Source organism: Pipistrellus kuhlii, unplaced genomic scaffold (genome assembly GCF_014108245.1).
Source record: "Pipistrellus kuhlii isolate mPipKuh1 unplaced genomic scaffold, mPipKuh1.p scaffold_m20_p_14, whole genome shotgun sequence".
Classification (NCBI taxonomy): domain Eukaryota; kingdom Metazoa; phylum Chordata; class Mammalia; order Chiroptera; family Vespertilionidae; genus Pipistrellus; species Pipistrellus kuhlii.
The window spans coordinates 6,690,225-6,708,294 of NW_023425449.1; the positions used below are offsets into that span (position 1 = coordinate 6,690,225).

Genomic DNA, 18,070 nt, shown 5'->3' on the forward strand with positions numbered 1-18,070 from the left:
GGCGGAAAGCCTATACTTTTCTCAAGAACATTTTCAGAATCACCTTCTAACAACATACCCAATGTTAACTAAACTTATTGTGATTTCACTATATATATATATATATATATATATATATATATATATATATATATATTACATTTTACAGTTGATGCTATTAATATTACACTTGATGCCATATATCAGTGATTTTCAACCAGAGAAGCGCAAGAAATTTTAAAACACGCAACACCTGCTGGATTTTGGCTAGCCCCACCCTGTGGTGTGTACCCCTGCTGAGGACAGCCATAAGCTCTTCCTGTGACTGAGGTTATAGCGCTGGCAGGCAGGGCAAGGCCGGGCAGGGGAAGGCAGAGGCGGATCTTGGGGCGCCTTAGGCCTTTTGCTGTCCTACCGGCCCCCGCATCCCGGTGGTAAAAGCCAGCACTGGGGTGCCGCTTGGTCCTTCCTGCATGCACCCCTGCCCAGCAGAGGGATCGCTGGTAGCTCCAGACAGGTTGCCAAGGACCAGCCAGCACAAGAATCCCTCCCAAGAGGCCAGTGGCCAGCTTCAGACATCAGAGCGGGACCCACTAGCTTCACAAGCAGGCGCCAAATCCACCTGCATGCCCCTGGTCCACAGGCCAATGCTCAACCACGGAGGGACATCCACCAGGCCCAAATTTACCAGTTTTTAGATAACTTGATGGCTGGCATGTTATTTCGGTGGTTTTATCAACCTTGATTTTCCCAGATAAAGTTTTCAGTTTTTAGCATTAACAAAAAAGACAGATACTGTGGTTAGTTTTTTAACTCTGAAGAGAACTCTGTGGTGTGCAACTTTTTTTGTTGTTAATCCTCACCCAAGGGTATTTTTCCATTTTTAGAGAGTGGGAGAGAGAGAAACAGCGATGTGAGAGAGACAAATGATTGGTTGTCTCCTGCACGCACTCCGACCAGAGCCAAGGACCAACCCTGCAACTGAGGTACATTGCCCTTGACCGGAATTGAACCCGGGACCCTTCAGTCCACAGGCCAGCGCTGGTTAAACTGAGCCGAACTGGCTATGGCTGTGATGTGCAATTTTAATTCATTTTCTTTTTGCATGTTTTCTACCAGTAGCAGTAACTGCATTAAATGCAAGACCAATAATATCTTTCTGCACTTTTAAAATGTGTTCCTGTTTTATATTTGACTAAAGGCCCAGGGGAGGGTTGTCCCTCAGCCCAGCCTGCACCCTCTCTAATCTGGGACCCCTCTCACAGTCCAGGACGGCTGGCTCCCAACTGCTCGCCTGCGTGCCTTCCTGATTGCCCCTAACTGCTTCTGCCTGCCAGCCTGATTACCTCCTAACCACTCCCATGCCAGCCTGATTGTTGTCTAACTGCTCCCCTGCCAGCCCGTTTGCCCCCAACTTCCCTCCTATGCCGGCCTGGTCACCCCTAACTGCCCTCCCCTACAGGGTTGAGCACCTTCAACTGCCCTCCCTTGCAGGCCTGGTCCCTCCCAACTGCCCTCCCCTACTTGCCTAATCACCCACAACTGCCTTCCTTTGCAGGCCTGATCCCTCCCAACTGCCTCCCCTGCTGGCCATCTTGTGTCCACATAGGGGCAGGATCTTTGACCACATGGGGGCAGCCATATTGCGTGATGGAGTGATGGTCAATCTGCATATTACTCTTTTATTAGATAGGATAGAGGCCTGGTGCATGGGAGGGGGCCAGCTGGTTTGCCCTGAAGGGTGTCCCGGATCAGGTGGGGGTTCCCTTGGGGTGTGGGGTGGCCTGAGCAATGAGTCTGTGGTGGTTTGCAGGCCAGCCACGCCCCCCAGTGACCCAAAGGGAGAATTTGGTATCTGGGATATATTTACTTTCTACAATGGAAACTTTGTAGCCTGGAGTGGAGCCAAGCCTCCTGCTTGCTCAGGGGCTGCAGCCATTTCTGTTTGGATTTGCTTACCTTCTACAATTAAAACTTTGTAGCCTTGAGTGGAGGCTTAGGCCCAGTGTGCAGGAGGCAGCTGGTCAATGTTTCTCTTATGGATGTTTCTAAATCTCTATCCCTCTCCCTTCCTCTCTGTAAAAACTCAATAAAACATATAAAATAAAATAAAAAATGTTAAAATGGGTGAAAGAAAACAGAAGCAAAGGATACATGCTATATGATTCCAAGTACTGAAGTTGTAGAACAGGCAAAACTTATGCTTTAAAAAAATTAGAACAGTGGTTGCCTATGGTGCCAGAGAACTGATTAGAAAGGGACAAGAGAAAACTATCTGGGGTGATAATGTTCTGAATTTGAGAGGGTTTTAAGCAACACTAACTAAAGAGAAATATGTAAATTGGCCATACTTCCGCAATGCACACCAGCCCATCAAGAGGGAATATGCAAATTAGCAGGGCAAATATGGTGGCAGCCCCATCCCCCAGCCATTCCAGGCATGGAGCAGCCAGGCGGGGCAGGATGCCTGCTATGAGGAGGAGGGAGTGGAGTGGAGGGAGCTACAGGAGCGGCACTCCAGGTGGAGCAAAGGTGCAAGACTGCGGCCAGAATGAAGGCCTGGGTCCCGGATGTCGGAGGAAAACCTGTGCCAACAGCCAGGTGAAGGAAAGCCTATTGCACAAATCTTCATGCAACGGGCCTCTAGTGTTGAATAAGTGGTGAGAGCGGATATCCCTGTCTTGTTCCTAAGCTGATGGTTTTTGCCCATTGACAGCGACTGTGGGTTTGTCATATATGGCCTTCATTATATTGAGGTATGTTCCTTCTATTCCCACTTTGTGGAGGGTTTTTATCGTAAATGGGTGCTGGATTTTATCAAATGCTTTTGTGGCATCTACTGATACCATCATGTGGTTTTTATCCTTCATTTTGTTTATGTGGTGCATCACTTTTTTTTATTTGCAGATATTGTATCAACTTGAAATCCTGGAATAAATCCCAGTTGATCACGGTGTATGATCTTTCTTAATGTATTACTGGATCTGGTTTACTAATATTTTTTTGAGGATTTTAGCATCTATGTTTATCAGGGAGACTGGCCTATAATTAGGGGGAGGTGCACAGTGGTTGGGGTGGATGAAGGAATTGAGCAAAAAAGGAAGAAAACTTTAAAAAATAATAATATGGGTTTTCTTTAAAAATCAATTGGTGGCCTTTTGGTTGAGTGGTGTCCATGCACCAAGAGGTTGCCAATTCAATTACGGCCAGGGCATGTACCTGGGTTGCAGGCTCAATCCCCAGTAGGGAGTCTGCTTGAGGCAGATGATTGATGTTTCTCTCATCAATGTTTCTCTCTCTCTCTCTCCCCCTCTCCCTTCCTATCTCTCTCTAAAGCCAATAAAAATCTATTTTTTAAAATGAACTGATAGATTGATAAAGGAAAAAATTAATTGTAGAATTTAGGTGAACAGGCATATGTTCACTGTAAAATGCTTTTGACATTTTCTATGTTTGAAGAGTTTCTTAATCTTGTAACAGAATTGAATTCACACATAATTTAAAAATATGAAAGATCTAACAAATGTGTAAGTCTAATGATATATATTCTTTAGTTTAAACTGTTTGGGCTGACTTGGATGGTATTTTTATCTTATTTATTTTGCTTTCCATTATTTACAAAGCAATTAAAAATAACAAATTCAGCCGAAACCAGTTTGGCTCAGTGGTAGAGCGTCGGTCTGCGGATTGAAAGGTCCCAGGTTCGATTTCAGTCAAGGGCATGTACCTTGGTTGCGGGCACATCCCCGTTAGGGGGTGTGCAAGAGGCAGCTGGTCGATGTTTCTCTCCCATCGACGTTTCTAGCTCTCTATCTCTCTCCCTTCCTCTCTGTAAAACATAAAAATATATTTAAAAAAATAAATAAAAATAACAAATTCAAATTATAGCTACTAGTTTTAATCAAACAAATCAAAATTATAAGCAAAGACTTAGCATAACTTAATAATTAGGTTGCGCCGAAACCGGTTTGGCTCAATGGATAGAGCGTTGGCTTGGGGACTGAAGGGCCCCGGGTTCGATTCCGGTCAAGGGCATGTACCTTGGTTGCGGGCATATCCCCAGTAGGGGGTGTGCAAGAGGCAGCTGATCGATGACTCTCTCTCATCGATGTTTCTAACTCTCTATCTTTCTTTCTCTCTGAACAAAATCAATAAAATATATTAAAATAATAATAATAATTAGGTTGCATATTTTAAGATTTTAACCTTTTGTATTAAGTATTTCAACCATTTTTATCTAATTATTTTTAAGTACTTATAATCAAATTTACTATCAAATATTTAATAGATTTTGAGAATTTATGGATCTTAATATTTAAAAAATAAGTATGTTATAATATTTAGACATGGTACATTTGATATCTACTATACCACAATCCTGTAAATAAATTTATTTCAATTTGCCTTATAAAATTTTATCTCAACAGTATTGAATTCTTTGTCTTGACACACAAAACGAGCACACAAATCAGTATAATGTATTACCTTATATTTAAAAGAACATGTATTAAAACATTTAACCATGATCGACAATATATATTAAATACATTTCATCACACACTAAATGATTTAAACATGTCTATTTAAAATCTGACATTACCCTAAAAGGCACATGAAAACATTTTATGCAAAGTAAAGAGTGAATCTTTCAAAAGTGAAATAACTCCAAGCTGATTTCTCATTATCATACATAAAAATACTTGATTTAAATATTTTAAGAAATATGCCAGTATCTTTAGAAATGAGAGAGCTTCATTATCTTTTTCAGGATGTCATTATAAATCATACCTCGTTTAGAAAATCATAAGTTGTAAAAACAACAATGAACCCCCATTAGAAAATAAAGGAGAAAAAGAGAATTATAAAACAATAAATAAAATAAACTAAGAAAATCTACAATGTACCATTTAAGTTCATATGGGTAAGAAAAGATATAGGATGGCAACAACAATCTTGACCAATACTGGAGAGAAATCTGACAGAAGCAGACTATATGGGCAGCAAAAGAATTTTCAAGGGCAATTTTGTATACACGTTTACCTTCAACACTAATTTTAGAACCTAATTACACAAAAAAGATGCACGTTGTACTTTTTTTTTAACACAAAAGTCTTTCCTAGAAACAACTCACAGAATTATTTTCACAGGACACATTTTGGAAAACTCTGATTTAGCTGCACAGAGTAAATATTCAAATTAAACATTTATCATCAATTATGAGTAGTACATGCTGAGATTGAAATACGAATTATTTTATATACAGTAATTTGCTTTCAATAATCTCAAAAAGTTAAACTATTATAAGAATGCATTTACTAGAATTATAGTGTAAAAACATTACCTCAAATTACAATTATAAAATTCATTAGACTCAAAGTCATAGTACAAATTAAAGATGATGAAATTGTCAAAATGATATATCATTATATTCAAGGCATTTTTATAAAATATTTAAATCTAATAGCAGATATAAAATGTCAATGAAATTAAGCAATCAACAAGCTAAAATATTCTAACAGTCCATTTTATTTTTATCATTTCTATTTCTACAGCCATAAACTAAATTTCAGACTTCCTTTACTCTCACTACAAGATGCTATTATAACACTAACTTAGAACTCTTAATTTATATCCCCCTAATCAAAAGCCTTCAATGGCTTCCCATTTTACATTCAACTCTGATTCCTTAAAAAGTATATTTTTTTATTTATTAATTTTAGAGAGAGAAAGAGAGAAGGGGGAAAGAGAGGAAAAAAACATCGATTTGGCCAAAACCGGTTTGGCTCAGTGGATAGAGTGTAGGCCTGAGGACTGGAAGGTCCCAGGTTCGATTCCGGTCAAGACCATGTACCTTGGTTGCCGGCACATTCCCTGTAGGGGGTGTGCAGGAGGCAGCTGGTCGATGTTTCTCTCTCATTGATGTTTCTAGCTCTCTATCCCTCTCCCTTCCTCTCTGTGGAAAATCAATAAAATATATATATTTTTTTAAAAAGCACATCGATTTGTTGTTATACTTATTTATGCATTCACTGGTTGATTCTTATATGTGCCCTCACCAGAGATCGAACCCACAACCTAGGCTTATTAGGAGGACACTCAAACCAACTGAGCTACCAGGCCAGGGCTAAAACTAGTTTTGAATGTAATCCATTATCTGGCACCAACCAACTTCCGGATTAATATCCTTTAACTCACTTTTACTCCTCTTTTCAACAAAATTTTTTGAGAATCTATTATGATTAGATTAGAATTAGGATCTAATTAGATTAGAATCTAGGCAACAAGCTAGATTCCAAAATATTCTGTTCTAGTGGTTTTCAAACTGAGGGTTTGTTAAAATATTGCTGGACTCCACCTCCAAAGTTTCTAATTCAAAAGGCATGAATTGACATTTCTCACAAGTTCTCAAGTGATGCTCATACTACTGGTCAAGATCTAGTCTTGGCCGGGACCAGTTTGGCTCAATGGATAGAGCGTCAGCTTGGGGACTGAAGGGTCCCGGGTTCGATTCCGGTCAGGGGCATGTACGTTGGTTGCGGGCATATCCCCAGTAGGGGGTGTGCAAGAGGCAGCTGATCAATGACTCTCTCTCATCGATGTTTCTAACTCTCTCTCTCTCTCCCTTCCTCTCTGTATAAAATCAATAAAATATATTAAAAAAAAAAAAAAAGATCTAGTCTTGGTGAACCACTGCTCTTACTCCTCAAGGCCACAAAGGAAGCCCACAGGCTGAATGATGTCACATGTTTTATCTGTGTAGTGTTTTTAAACATTTTGAATTATTAGCAAACATTTTAAAATTGGAAATTTTTACATAAAATGCAGATCTCTAGCTTACTGTGCATGTAAAAAGCCTCCTGGAACTAAACAGTAGCTACAGTCAAGGAAGATGTCTTCGGATTACCACCATCCTAATGGGCCTTCTGCTTAGCACTGCATTTATGCTTGTAAGCGATGATCCACATCTTTGTGCTGCTCACTTTGACTTGAACGTCCTTTTTCCACTACACTGCTAAAGTCCTGCCTATCCCATTCTAAAGCTTGCTTAAAAATGCTTCCTCAACAAAGCTCTAGCAAAAATAGAAATTGATAAGTAATATAGATACTAAAGATTTAACTTAAATATGTGTGCTTTAAGAATGAAAGCTTTATTTCCACAAATACTAAAATAGCAATATTTAAAAAAAACATAACAGACTATATCATAAACTATATTCCTTTTGCTACTTTTAATCTATGTAAAATTTTAATTTTGTTCATTAAAATGTTTACTGTAAAATCTTTTTCAGAATAAGACATTAAAAGTGAAGTAAAATATTAAATCTACAGCCAAGATATATAATAGCTTTAAGAGATTATCTTATTTTGCTGGCAAAAAACCAAACAAACAAAAAAACCCACAAACAGGGTGGGTGGGGGATGGGAGATAATTGATACAATTCCCAATTTCATAACCTCTCAACCTTTAAAAACTATTTTAATAAAATAAGCAACTCTAAGTTTTTAATTTTAATGGATCTTTATTTCTATGGAATAGCGGGGGAGAGGGGGATGATTACAAACAAAAACTGAGTGCTGGTCCTTGCTCTGCCATAAATAGCTTTGCTATATCGAGTAAGCCATTGAGTTCTGTTCCTCAGTTTTATTAGCTTCTAAACTGAAGAGGGGGTAAAAAGTGACTTCCAAATATCTCCCATCATTAAAGTCATATGACTTACTCCTTCAAAAAATAAAAGCATAAAAATCAATGTCATCAAGACAAGCTTCCTGTATTTAGGCTAGTATTGCTTCTAAATTAGACTGAATTAAAAACCTTGAACTACAGCTTTTCAAAGCTCTAATTTAAAATGTTGAAGACAGAGCTTTGAAAGAATGTGTTTGTGTATATATTTGTGTATATTTTAATGACCAAAATATCACATCTTTTGTAAGGCCAACAATTAAATTTCTTAGAAAAAAACATTGAGGAGGAGAAACCAAGATGGCAGCATAGGGTAGACACCTGAATGCAGTCTACCACAACGATTTTGAATTTACAACTGGAAAACGGGGGAAACATTGCCCTGAAGCTCTGGACGGCTGGCTGAGAGGAAGCTCTGCCTTCTGGGAAGGAGAGAGAAAGGTCGCTGAGCCTCAGGAACTGTGAAGGTGCGGAGAACTGTGTGCTCGAAAAGGCGGCCGCCAAGTTCGCTGCTGGCTTACTACCAGCACGCAAAGTGGGCGGACAGCTAACGCGCGGCTGGCTTTCTTGTTTGGGAGGAAAACAGAACCACCCTATTGCTTTGATAGGCGGCCCCAGTCAGGGAGAGGCTGGACTATTAATATTAGGCAGTGAGCAGAGATCTCTAGGAGGTGCCTGAAGCCAGCGGCCATTTCTGCGGGACTCAGGAACCGGACCCTCGTAGGGAGGGGCTGACAGGAAACCAAAGCTTGTCTGCACCATACGGAGACTCTGCCCCATCCAAGTGGAACACAGAAGCTCTCCGGGAGGGGCTGGCTTTCTCGTTCAGGAGAAAAAATAAAACTCCCAACTGTACTGAGAGACAACTCTGAGCCGGGGAAAACTGGCTGTCAGGGAGCAGACAAAACTCAAGAACAGCCTTTCCCCAAGAGGTGCATGAGCCTGCAACCAATTTTGCGGGATTTGCCGTGAACAGGACTTTCCTAAGGCGGGACTGACGGCGAACCAAAGCTTGCTTGTCTTCACCACCCGAGACTCCACCCCATCCAAGCTGAGCACAGAAGCCCTCCTAGCTGAGACACTGCCGATCTTCACAGCCAATTGGCTTGGAGATCAACGCTTCCCAGTGATACCAATAACAAGGAAGGCTTAACAACAAGACTGCACACACAGCCCACAAAGGGCTGCACCAAGACTGTCCCCCTCAAGTAACTGGGAAGGCTGTGCTACTGGGCTCTACCAGAACACCTTGCACACAAAATTATTCCATCAAGTCAGGGAAGCAGCTAAAATGCAGAGAAGAGGCAGGACACAAAGGAAGGAGATGGAGGAAAGTAAAAGAATGGACATTGAGTTCAAAACTACTGTTATAAGGTTTTTCAAGAATTTCCTTAAAAAAAAAAAAAAGGGAGATAAAATAAATGAGATATTTGAGGATATGAAAAGGGATCAACTAGAAATAAAGAATACATTGTCTGAAATAAAAAATATTATACAGAGTCCTAAAAACAGAATGGAAGATCTCAAGAATCAAGTCAAAGATTTGGAACACAAAGAGCCAGGGGACACTTCTCTGCAGAAGCAAGGAGACAAGAGAATCCAGAAAGTTGAAAATAGTGTAAGAAACCTTTGGGACAACTTCAAGCGAACCAACATCAGAATTATGGGGGTCCCAGAAAAAGAGAGAGAGCAAGATACCAAAAACATATTGAAAGAAATAGTGACAGAAAACTTCCCCCACCTGGTGAAAGAAATAGACTTACAAGTCCAGGAAGTGCACAGAACCCCAAACAAAAGGAATCCAAAGAGGACCACATTAAGACACATCATAATTAAAATCCCCAGAGCAAAAGACAAAGAGAGAATATTAAAAGCAGCAAGAGAAAAGCAGGTAGTTACCTATAAAGGAGCACCCATATGACTGTCAGCTGATTTCTCAACAGAAACCATGCAGGCCAGATGGGAATGGCAAGAAATATTCAAGGTGATGAATAACAAGAACCTACAGCCAAAAATACTCTACCCAGCAAAGCTATCACTCAGAATCGAAGGCCAGATAAAGAGCTTCACAAATAAAAAAAAGCCAAAGGAGTTCATCATCGCCAAACCAGAATTATATGAATTGCTGAAGGGGGTTCTTTAGGAAGAGGAAGAAGATAAAGATAAAAATTATGCACAACAAATACGTAACTATCAACAAGTGAAACTAAAAACCAAGGGAATTAAAAAACCTGATGAACAATATTAACTGTTGAATATAACAGAATCAGAGGTATGGAAGGGGAGTGAACTGACGATTCTGGGGGAAAAGGGGAGAGGGGGATGCGGGAAGAGACTGAACAAAAACTGTGTACCTATGGATGAGGAAAATGGGGGATGGGGAAAGGGCAGAGGGTGGGGTGGGAACCTGGTGGAGGAGAGCAATGGAGGGGGGAAAAAAGAGGAACATTTGTAATAATCTGAACAATAAATCTTAAAACAGATTTATTTTAAAAAGAAAAAAAGAAAAAAACATTGAGGAGAGACAAAAAATATATACCTCAAAATTAAATAGTTTTCAAAATGTCACAAAAGGTTGGTTTTTTTTTTTCATAATAGAGATTAGCGATACATTATAAGAATCCATATTCTGCTTTAAGACAACCCTAAGAGAAAGTAATTTGGCCAAAATTCAAATGATCATATTGTGAAACTGAAAAAAAAATTTAGAAACTATTATATTCAGGCAGATCATGCCGTAAGCGAATTGCTTTCAGCTTCTCCACTTCAATTTTTGCTTGTAGCAGCTCTTCTTCTAGCTGCTGTCTTCTTTTCAATCCATCCCTCTTCTCCTGTACATACAATCCAAAATTTTTTTGATTTTCTAAAATTATCTGATGCTCCTCTTTCAGCATTTGCAGAATCTGAGGATCATACCCGAATCGTGACCTAAGGTGTCCTCCACACTCATGATGAAAAAAATCATCTCTCCTCGGGATGGAAGATGGAGACGATGTCATTCTCATATCAACAGAGGAAAGTGACGGCGACACAGATCTTTCCATAGTATGTACTAATTCATGTTCTTCTCTTTGCTCTAAAGTATAACTCTGTCCCAAATTTAAAACCAGTGGAGGAGAGGGCTTAATGTCTTCTTCTTGCTTCACCTCCACTGTTATAGCAACTGGATGCTGATCCAACATTACCTGTAGTGAACTGGTACCAGCCTGAGCCGCCTCAGCCAAGTTTGCACTACAGCACACAAAAAAGCATTATAAAATGTAAATCAAATGAAGACAAGAATATATTTACACCATAACTTCATGTTTAATGTACATTAAATTATTAAACTTTAAAGCTATAAAAAAATTATGAAACAAAATATTTAACCCTTAGAGTAACAAATTGAAAGTAATTAAATTTAGGATCTTAATACCATACATATATGTTATTTCCCATTCTTAACTTTAAAATCCGGCTCCTAAAAGAACAGGAAATTACTAATACTACACAAATGACAATGAGGTAAATAAAAAAGAAAAGCCATTTTTAATGATTTCAAAGAGGCGCCAATTGCTCCTACAAGCCTGATGTTCTTTAATGGTATTCTGGGTCTTGCTATCCCCATACCTTCTTTGCCCTTGATCTGCTTCTGCTCTCCTGGATTGATCTAAAAATTGCCAAGTTCCAAGACTCCTAGGAGGATAATGGAAGGGAATCTATGAGAAGCAATGTTTTCTGCATTTGTTTAAAAAAAAAAGAAAAAAAGAAAAAAGAAAAATCCCAGATTGTGTATGGCTTCAGATGCCATCAGGATTATCCTAACTATCCAATTTCAGGTGCAATGTTTAATCGTACCTATCCTAAACCACATGACTCAGTTGTTCTCTCAGTCTGTCAACCATTGGTCAGGTAAAGTTAACCGGCATAAGACTATACTTGAAACCTGGTAGGTGATCATCGTATTTGGAATGTTATGTGAGTGCGATGGTCTTAGATAGGCTATCTATAATATGTTGAAAGTTTATTAAGTTTACATGCTATTTCCATAAAACTGTATAGGCATCTACAATTTTAGCAGAATTTATGAATACGTTACTATGTAACTATAATGTCCCTTAAAGTTCTGTTTTTTTAAAAAATAATTTCAGTTATACCAGGAAGCTATTAAGACTATATAATCTTGTTTCTTGAGGGTTATTTTTAAATTTTAGCTTCTGCCTTACTAAAAAATAAAAATTAGAAACGGAAAGAGATTATTAGATATTACTGAGAAAGTGCTATATTAACATTATTTACAGAACATTTCACAAATGATAAGTAACATAGTTTAAGTAGAACTTAGGAAAAAATTTAAATCCCCATATGTCACTTACAAATGGCATTAAACTGTCAATAACATCAGATGTTTGTTTAAGGGATACAAATGAAATAGATAGTATGTTATAAAAAAAAACAAAACAAAACCTATTTGTAGATTATATAAATTCATCCATTTTCATACCTTTTTTGTCATCTTATAATTTTCTCTTAAAAATGTCTTTTTATTGATTTCAGAGAAGAGGGGAGGGAGGGAGGGAGAGAGAAGCATCAGTGATGAGAGAGAATCATCAGTTGGCTGCCTTCTGCTCGCCCCTCACCGGGGCCCAAGCCTGCCACCCCAGCATGTGCCCTGACCAGGAACTGACTGACACTCCTGGTTCGGAGGTTAATGCTCAACCACTGAACCACACTGTGGCTGGCTATCATCTTAGGACTTTCAAAAGCAAAACGACAGAATATAAACGTGATTCAAGTTAGTAAGATTTACTTTTATAAACATCTCTAAAACCTACAATGAAAAAATGTTACCACTGCAGATTAAATTTTAAAAATTTATACTATAACTATTCCAAATTAATATTTACAATAATAGAGTACAATACAATTGACAAATACATTATACTCTCATGTAAATTAAAAATGTCTTATATTCTATTCCATTTTAGTGGAAACATTATAAGTAACGTCAGCATATAAAAAATGCTTTAGAGAAAGTCACAAAAGTGATAAACAGAAGGGTTTCTAAAATTTAGAAATATGGATTGTAAGGATCAAGTGGGTTACAAAAACACAAAATATAATTTGATATTATAAAATAATTATAAACTTGTGAGATAGTTATCAAGATTCAAGATGATGTCAAATAAATATAAGCACATTAAATATATCAATATATTACATGAAAACGCTAATATGAAAAATGGCAGTGTAGACACTAACATAAGCAAGCATTTAAATGGCTTATTTCTGATATTCTTCACTTTAAAATATGAAAAAAATGTTATTGTTTAAAAAGTATAAAAATATGTGAATCAATTAATTCCTCTGATCAGAGAAATGCTGTCCCAAAAGACTGTATATGTAACATACATACACATACAAATGGTCAAAATATAAACAGAAACTTGTATCTTATTTCTCTTCTATATTCATTGTGTTTTTAAAATATCCAACTAAAACTACAGTTTTTATGTGTAGTTTTCAAATTACAAATCTATACTTAACACCCAAAAGATGGTTTTATACCTGTAATGCAAAAGCAACTTTTCTTATGGTTTGAGGAGAATAAAAATGTAGGAAGTAACACAGTATAAAACAGTCTTGCAGTGGAGGTTTCTGGACATCAGCATGTTAGTATTTAATCATTTGTCATCTCAGTGAACATTTTAAGTACATAATTTAATACATTATGTACCCATGTTCCAGATTCCCACTAGTGATTTTTTTTTTTTTTACTATGCTATCAACTAGAAATAAGCAATATGTGGTAAGAAACTGAGCTTAAAAATGATCCCAGTAAATTATCAAAATAACAAATAAGTTTGGTCAAAAAGTTTTTTCCCTGTTCCTCTCCTTACTTCAAAAAGTTTTCACAGATGATCAATAAATTTGCTTATATGATGACTCTTCCACTAATGGAAACGCATATTGTAAAGCTTTATTTGAAAGGTCTGTCAACTAACAAGAAGTTTACAGCTTGTTTAAATTACCCTAAATGGTTCAGAAGAATGTAGCTGCCATTTTTCTCTTTTGCCAGGGGTTGAAATTTGAATCAGCAGTAAAATAATAGTCTTTAAGATTCCAAGGCGAGTAATCATGTAGCCCAAGAATTTAACAACAATAAAATGTTTCTAACTCTGAAACCAGGTGCTCTTGTTGGCCTAATAAAATTCAGTTTGATATTCATAGGTCTATTAAAAGCAATTTGTGAAAACCTGCCCTTTCCTATGTAACCCACGATCAATACCATTAATAAATACATAAAAACTGTATTTTATTAAGCAACCTGAATCCCTAATTAGGCATTAGCTCCTTTCCTTGTTTATTTTAAATATGTTAGAAAAATAATGTAAACTATCTTACCATATGCAATACCATTAATAAGTTTACTCAATTATTGATTTTAGTTTTTTAGCTCAAATATTCAATAAGTGGAGACAGTGACAATTTCACATGCAAGCAAGGGTTCCATTTCTCCTACAACTAACTTTCTATGAAGCTGAAAATTCCAATGAAATGTCATCTTAAATGAAATCTTAAAAGGCCTCTCTCTCGGCTAATTAAATAATTTAACTTTAAAGCTGAAAAAGTTTAAGAACAGATGTCACAAATTTCACCCCAACCATTCCTCCCTAACCTTCACTTGTTAGAAACCACAGGAGGAGGGAAGGGGGAAGGGAAAACAATAAAAGTGACTTCAATGAAATGCAGCAGGAAAATTCCTTGTAGCCTCACTTTTCTTTTTTTAGAACGCAAAACAAAGCCACCATTCATTGCTCCCAGGGGGGATGCTTACGATGCATATCTCTGCCTCAGCTAGGCCAGAGCCCAATAGACAGGAGGCGCCATAATTTTCCACAACAAAATAAAATAAAGCTTACCTTTGTGTGTGGTTCCTGTCTCTTACCAGGCAAAAACTGGAAATCTGGGGGATCATCTCCATAACTTTCTTGGTTGGCTCAGAAATACTGCCTTTTAAGTCTGACTGGGTGTCTTTGTGCTGCAAAAGCTCCTGTTTGGCATATTCTTTGAGCCTTTTGTAAAGGGTGCGTAGGCCCTGCGCTGTTCGAGGAGGGCGGTCTACGCCAATTGCATTATAGTTAACCGCTATGATATCCCAACATCTATTCTTTTCCACTATCACTGAATGCTTGTTAGTGTGTTCTTCGAGAATTTTCACATATGGCTTCACCAGCTTTAGCAGATCAAGCTTTTCAGATAAGGTAAAATTGGAAGATCTGGCCTTTCCTACCATTGTTCTGGTCTCAGATTAAGGAGGCAGTTTCTGAAACCACCATGCAGCCTTCAGCTCTGCTCAGCTCTTTTCACAAACGGAAAAAGATCAGGCTTAACTAGGCTAGCCTCGTTTAGGCCCACGCCTACAGGGGAGGGTTTATTAAAATTCCTCCAGCTTAAGCTGACGCAGGTTCAGGAAATCTGCTTAAGCCAAGCCTGACCTACATAAAGCTTCTCCCTGAAACAGGCAGGAAGGCACAGGCAAAACACACTTGTGTATAAAGAGAACAGCTCGAGATAGGATTTAATACACAAAGGTCTAGAGATAAGCATGGAACGCGGCTAAAAATTAGCTAATTTGGTGAGAATATCAGATTTCCACATATGTATGCTTAGCTGATGTTGAAACTGCGCGGCGGTATCACTTTAATAAAAACAAAAGAGGAACTGCTTTGTCCTGTTCACAGAATAAAAACTAACGACATGAATGTAGTCATTCCTAACTGAGCGAGGCCCACGGTTTCTGAGCTGCTGTTCTCTCTTACAAAATCTGCATAATGCTGGTCCTGCTGTCAATCAGGAATTGCATATCCTCTAGCTAGTTAGGTTACACCCAGGCTCACACTCCGCAGTAAAGCTAAGCTTCTCCTCCAATTTACAACCTACGGTATCCACGGGGCTGAGCGCTTTTCCAGTCACTTAAGAAGAATTTTTTGTCAAACAATGAATCTAAAAAGCAGGGGAGGGGAAATGTTTTAAAGCAATGTATTATTCTCGCTGTAACATATGTGAATATGCTAGCCTGCACTATCATGTGTAAAAATCACCACAGTGAAAACAGCATAATCTCGCCTTAAACAACAAAATCACTATTTTGCTATTATTAAGGTATACTCACACAACCTTAACTGCGAAAGAAAACGGCGTAGCCATTTGCAAGGCTACCAGTTGATGTGCTTAAAATGTATTTTCTAATCCCTGTCTGAAAACATGGTAAATAATGTAAGCTTAAAAATAAGCTTATTGTCTCCTGACATACAAGTTTATCCAGATAAAAGAATGAATTGGAACATATTTGAACACAGTTCCATTCAACCAATTACTGAACAGCAGTTATAAACCCTCCCAAGCCCTGCGCCAGGCCCAAGAAAAACAAAGGTGAATTCTACCTGACACAGCCCCTATTCAGGAAGCTGTGGTTCTGCAGAAACACCATAAAATTTCAACTCCTTGTTTTTCATTCCTTCAGTAGAGAGAAGCAAATTAAATGTATTGAGTTCTCAGATGAGCCACACGATGTGCAAGAAGTTTTAAATGTGTATCCATCATTGAGCCATAAAACTGACCAAAGGCTGGGTGTTCTGATGAGATAAACAACAACAAAAAGAGGACTAGGCACACAGACAGGGACCTCGTGGAGGCAGGGGAAAGGAAGTCGGACGAGGAGGTGATCCTGGCTGGGCTGGGAAAACTCGACCCTTGACCTGGCCAGGTGGGGCCAGTGAGGTCACCTGGGACCTGAAGTGGCAGTCCTTAATCAGGTCCTCCTGAAATGAAGTATGGTAGTAGAAAGTGCTGTTTGGGTCCTGTGCTGCTTATTTGCTTGCTAAAACAATATAAAGTTATTTTGATTTTCTGAACTTATGCATGCTATCCCAATACTCCACTGATGAAAGCTTGAATATCCCATTGACTGTGATCTCACTGGTCATCGGAGCACATTCCTGGGACCCAAGTCAGATCAATTATCCTAAATGGCCTCAGTAGCTAGAGAGTTGAGTACATTCCTGTTGGCTCAGTGATCCCAGAATCCGGACAGCACAATTATTCTAATTGTCCAGATGGTCCGTCCCAGATAATGTGTTTCTGCTGATTTGGTGATTGGTAGATAACTAAGTTGCTCAAATTCTGCTTCTGTAAAAATGCTTTTTGAGAAACAGGTTCCTCATTCCAGACCCAAACATGTAGTCCATACCTTTGTGATATTCTGCCAATATAAGCCAGGCGTGGCAAGCTGTTGGGGGCTGCGAGATTTGGAGCTTTAGGCCCTTGTATGCCACCGGCCGTTAATAAATGACTCCATAATTGGACTTTTCTGAGGCGTCCTCTGTAAGATGGGGGTTACACTACAACACTCCCACAGGTGGGAACTTGGACCTGGATAGAATTAGATATTGCCAGAATTCCTTAAAGAGACCAATCAGAAGCTAGCAGAGATACCAATATTCCCTAAATCAAAAGTTTATGTGGGTAACCCATTTGGGGACCCCTTCTTGCTGCCTTGCAGCAGGAAGTCCATGTACTTCTGTTATAGTTATATTAGTGTGATGTTTGATTTATATTTTAAGGATTTAAAATAGTGTGAGAATAATTATTTGTGTGATTTAAAATAGGAGCGAAAGCATTTATTTTTATGAGTGATTTATAGTTTAAGTGTGACTTGTATTTCTGATCTTATTCTGATTTTATTTTAAGTAAAAGAAATTATTTGAAACGTGTTTTAGGCTTAGTATAAGCAACTCCATTTAGTGTGATTTGAATCCATTTTGTAAAACTTGAGTTTTAAGACTGACTTTGAGCCCCTAACTGTATGAACGCCCTAACATGTGCTTATCTGGAAAGTTGTAACTGTGTGAACACCCTAACAAGTGGTTATCTGGAAAGTTGGAAAGCGAGGCAAAAGGTACCTGGAGAGCGCCCGATTAGGCACACTGAAGACCCATTGGTTGTACCCAGAAGGAACCAGAGAATACCCAGAAATGGCCATAAAAGGGACCTAGAGGCACTGGGCAGAGACCATGAAGGGGCCCTCCACCCGACGTGTTCTCTCCACTCCCTTCTTCCTGTTGGAAACACTGCGTGAGACTCTGCCCCACTCCCTTCTTCCTGTTGGAAATACTGCGTGAGACTCTGCCCGAGCGAACCTGTCACTCTGCCTGTGAGCCGAACCTCTGAGGCCTCGTTCCTGACCGAGACGCTGCAGCAAAGTGCTCCTGTCCAGTGTGTGTGTCTGTCGGCGCGGATCTCCGGGTGACCTGCCTAGGCTTCTGGAAACCACCGGGACTCTGATAAATAAACCTTGGGATTCGTGCATTCTAACTCTTGTTTCTGTGTTTAGTTTATGCTCGATCAATTTTAGTTAAGTACTGTGGG

At 38.7% G+C, this 18,070-nt stretch overlaps 2 protein-coding genes across 3 annotated transcripts in view; both read right to left on the reverse strand.

The window, feature by feature from the left end:
• The window catches only part of RAD54B (RAD54 homolog B), a 49,836-nt gene that overhangs the window by 20,623 nt on the left and 11,143 nt on the right, over positions 1-18,070 (reverse strand). The gene's annotated exons all lie outside the window — the stretch shown is intronic.
• On the reverse strand, positions 10,209-15,335 carry LOC118718112 (fibrinogen silencer binding protein). The gene is made up of 2 exons (XM_036436526.2): positions 14,563-15,335; positions 10,209-10,891 (listed from the first exon to the last, which is right to left on the reverse strand). Exons 1-2 carry the CDS (start codon positions 14,934-14,936, stop codon positions 10,366-10,368), a joined length of 900 nt encoding a protein of 299 aa, XP_036292419.1. The 5' UTR covers positions 14,937-15,335; the 3' UTR covers positions 10,209-10,365.